The sequence below is a fragment of the Malus sylvestris genome, chromosome 15 (assembly GCF_916048215.2).
Source record: "Malus sylvestris chromosome 15, drMalSylv7.2, whole genome shotgun sequence".
Classification (NCBI taxonomy): Eukaryota; Viridiplantae; Streptophyta; class Magnoliopsida; order Rosales; family Rosaceae; genus Malus; species Malus sylvestris.
The window spans coordinates 39,517,561-39,521,995 of NC_062274.1; the positions used below are offsets into that span (position 1 = coordinate 39,517,561).

Consider the following 4,435-nt stretch of genomic DNA (forward strand, 5'->3'; position numbering starts at 1 on the left):
TTGGCAGATGAAAATGGCCAATTCTTGGAGAGGAGAGGGAGGGGTAGAGAGAGTGAAACGTGGTGATGTGAGGTTTTTTTGTTTTTTGTTTTAATTATCTTTTGGTTATTTTAGTCCGCGGCTAGCAAGACACTACATCAAATGCATCGTCACTTTGATCTTACTTAAAATAAGTCATGTTATTTCAAATTAGTCTCTAAAGCTAATCTAATATGAAATAGTTCAGTGCAACAAATGCACTATAAAAGTAAACAGATTTGCAGTCTTGTCCTTAGCCTGAACCTTGTTTCTTGCATAAACTACATACTGGTTTGATCTTTAACCAAAAAGTTTGGTAACAAAAAACCAGCTTACAAGGTTTGGAGTTTGATTTTGACCCAACAAACAAAAATGTTTGAACTTTGAATTTGACCCAAAATAGAACTAAAAAGGGGACATTGACTTGGACACCTTATAAATAGAAACTTCAGAGTTCAAACTCAACTTTAATTCAACTTTAGGAAGGAGGTGACTTGAAATCGAGGAGCTGCTTACAGGACACAATTATACCTACTTACAGGACACAATTAGACTTTGTTATTGTAATTTTTATAATACAGCTACACCCTTATAGTCGCGTTACATATTATTGACACAATATTATACCTGAGCTTTTCTCTGTAGTACATTACACATAATACTGTAAAAGTCTTCTCCAAATTTAAAGCTAAAACTTGCATGAAACTAGATTTATACCTATATATATGTCTTATTCATGCAGCATCCACCCAATTTCATTTAAGTCTTTCTTCAATCACACGAGGAGATGGATCTAAATCCACAAAGTACACTATATTTCATATAAATTGCTCTCCGAGCCTTAGGCCAACTAATAACCCAACCACTTTATTTTTGGGAATGGCAAATTTTTCTTTAATGAAGAATTGCATACATCTTTCAATTCTTTGTATAGTCACAAACATATGAAGAAGTAAAGAAAAAAACAAAATTCACACACATATAGCCCACACCACTTTTGAAGTTTGAACAGTTCGAATACCCCTACTCGAATATCGCTTGTATAAAAAAATAACAATTAAAAAAAACCTATGTTGTGCTCATCCTTGAAGTACTAAAACTAGGTCCTTGGTGATCCTTCACTTGCTAACAACCTAGAAAGCCCAAAAGAAGATCTATGTGACTCATTTCCAAGTGGCATTGGCCTGTCTGGTAATTTTGGAATATCAATGTCCCCCTCCAACATCTTTAGTGCCTCAGAAATTGTAGGCCTAAAAGCCACCATAACATGAGCACAAAGAATTCCAACAAGCACGAACCTCTCCATAACACCCTTTGGTCCTTCCTCCCTTACTGCCTCATCAAAAATTTCCTCCACATTCCCTGACTTCAGAGCCATCCACGCCCAATCTGTGATCAACACGAACGCGTTTGAATCCGAACTCGATGTCTCCAAGACTTTCCTTCCACTCATGATCTCAAGAATCACAATGCCAAAGCTGTAAACGTCACTCTTCTCTGTTAGTTGTCCGTAGAGGGCATATTCTGGCGCCAAATAGCCGTGCGTGCCGGCAACCCTAGTGGTGAGGTGAGATTCGCCATCGGAACTTTGCTTGGCCAATCCAAAGTCTGCAACTTTAGCCTTCATTTTCGAATCCAATAGAATGTTTGTGCCCTTTATGTCTCTATGATAAATTGCAGGCTTGATCCCATTGTGCAAGTAGGCAAGCCCCTTTGCCACATCAATGATTATGTTCTTGCGCTGAGGCCAATTCATTCTCTTCTTTCCAGACAATTGATCACTTAAATTCCCATTCGACATCAGATCATAAACCAAGAACCTTCTTTTCCCCTTCAAATCATCACTAGTCACACAACATCCTCGAAGCGAAAGAAGATTCCTGTGCCTAATTTTGCTTATGATTTCGACCTCATTTGAAAACTCTTCGTCCCCTTTCGAGTCCAAATCAAGAACATGCTTCACTGCAACCAAACTCCCATCAGAAAGTGTTCCTTTGTACACAACCCCATACCCGCCTTGTCCAATCATGTTCTTCTGAGAAAATCCATTGGTGGCTCTTTCGAGCTCGGACACAGCGTACCATTTCGCACCTGAATTGGGCAAAATGCTAGTTCTAAAACTTGTCACATACTCTTCATGCATTGCAATTTGCTTCTCTTTCTTATCATGCTTCCTGTATAGGACTATAATCCCAACACCAACCAGGACAACAATCACAGCACCCAAAACCCCAAAAACCCATTTCAGCAAGGTCTTCCTGCTCACCTGAGTGGATTTTTTCTTGTTCGCCGAGTCGGACAGAGGCAAACCGAGAATGCAAGCAGCAGTCCGGGGCTCTGCCGGACCCAACTCGTTAACAATCCCTGCAGCATACAACACAGTGTAGTAAAAGCATTTAGTCGCATTCGGGTCGAGACTCGACAACTGGGAATTCACCTTCATGCCGGCATCGACGCAGGAGCTGCATCTCGTCAAGCTTTCCAGGTCCCCTTTGCAGGATGTGTCCAGGGGGGTCATTGGCCCCACCCTCTCTGTCCAGTCCTGGATTGTGACAATCCCGGCACAACTAGCCGGGCTGGCGACGAACTGCGTCGAGTTCTCGAAGCACAATGGGACCACGGAGGGGTCGAGTTTGAGGGCGGCGAGGCCGGACTGGAGATCGGAGAGGCAGGAGGAGGAGGAGTTTGAGTTGGGTAATTGGAACATGGAGGTTTGCTTGAGGTGTTGGGAAAGTCCAATCCCAAAAAGGCTGAGGAGGGTTTGGCAGCAGTGCTTTCCGGTGGGGTCTTGGCAAAGTGAAGAGTCCCATGGGAGGGTATGAACATAGCTGAGATCGATGGGACAGGAGGAGGAGGTTGGATTAATTTGGGAGGTGACGGAGATGGATAGGATTAGGAAGAGGAGGGGGCTAAATGGGATAGGTTTGTTCATCTTGGTTTTCTGGGGGTTCGGATAAAATGGTTGTTTTGGGACGCAATTTAAATCTGTGAAATAAAATATGCTTTGAGATGTTCAGAAGTTGAACTGAACTATCAACAATGGCAGGCGGATCTGGAGGTCAAAGCTCACGTTTTTGTTTGAGAGATTTGTCTTTCGGCCGAAACATTATTATTATATAAGAGTTTAGAAAGAATACCTTTATTGGGTCAAAGGGCAGGAGCTAAAAAAAAAATGGTTGATATAGCCTAATTTAAAGCTCTGATGAATCTTTAAGAATCTAAAAAAGAATTTCTCCTAATATTGGGTTATATCTTTCGGACTCTGTATGGAACTATATATTTTATTTTGTAGTAATTTGATTATGCAGTAAATTTATTTTTGCCTTAACTTTTCTTAACTTGATTTTTGGAGTGTTATCTTAAATTTTTATTTATAAAATTTTTAATCTAAAAAAATTCAAATTTTGACAAAGTTAGATTTCATCACTTATGCACTGTTGTTGACTCTCTTATCTCAATCTCATTCGTTGGTTTGTTTCTATGAAATCAGACAAGATAAGATTTCATTTCATAACAACCATTAGATTTGTTTATCTTATCTTAATCTCATCTGTTGGATTATTTCTCTGATTGACACATTTTTTGAAATCAAAGAAGATTTTCATTTCATAACAATCATTGGATTAGTTTATCTTAGCACAATTTAGTTATGTTATTTGTTTATATTTTTGGTTTAGGTCTCCAAACTACCAATTTAATTTTATCACTTTTTTACGAATTTCTCATTCTAGAAAATTAAGCACAAAGTACAACATTTTTTTTGTAATCAATCACACAAAAAATAGTTGTTGTTTGTATATGTTTTCTTAATCAAACAAAGGGTTGAAAATAAACTCTTAAAATCCTAAACGATTGAAAAATAAACCTCAAAATCATGTTTTGGAATTAAAAATGGGGCTCACCCATTTCTATACTTCAAAAGAAAAAAAAAACACCCACCAAGATTGGGCCCTTAATTTGGTGTGTGTCCCCTACTTTTTGGGGCTAGATATAACCTAACTCTTTGTTATCCAATGATTGAAGTTGCTAACCCATGCAGTGGATGTAGCCCTATTTTCCAGCCCATTGGGGATGAAATTTTTTATTAGAGCTACAAATGTGGTAGTCTCAAGGAGGATAAAACCCTCATTAAGGATGCTCTTAAGATTGAGGAGTTCCTTTTCATTAGTAGAAGAGAATGACTTGGCTTTATAAGTAAGTATTTTTTACACGGGTAACTAGAAGAGAATGACTTGGCTTTTTAAGACTGAGGAGTCCTCTTCAAGATAGTTTATGACTAATTTGCAGAACTTCATGTGAGTTGTTCATAGGCCTGGCAAACGGGTCGTGTCGTGTCACACCTGTTATCTTAACGGGTCCTTAACAGGTCGAGTCACTTTACCCAACGGGTAAAGTGACCCGACCCGTTATGACCCGT

The 4,435-nt window shown here is 39.1% G+C and overlaps 1 protein-coding gene across 1 annotated transcript; it reads right to left on the bottom strand.

The window, feature by feature from the left end:
• Positions 1 to 872: 872 nt before the first annotated feature.
• Positions 873 to 3,095, bottom strand: LOC126605787 (probable receptor-like protein kinase At1g11050). The gene has a single exon (XM_050273223.1). The coding sequence runs from the start codon at positions 2,948 to 2,950 to the stop codon at positions 1,118 to 1,120; it is 1,833 nt and encodes a 610-aa protein (XP_050129180.1). The 5' UTR covers positions 2,951 to 3,095; the 3' UTR covers positions 873 to 1,117.
• Positions 3,096 to 4,435: the final 1,340 nt, after the last annotated feature.

What these genes read in the sequence shown, in the direction of transcription:
- LOC126605787 (XM_050273223.1), bottom strand. Translation starts at nt 2,950, where the DNA reads ATGAACAAACCTATCCCATTTAGCCCCCTCCTCTTCCTAATCCTATCC.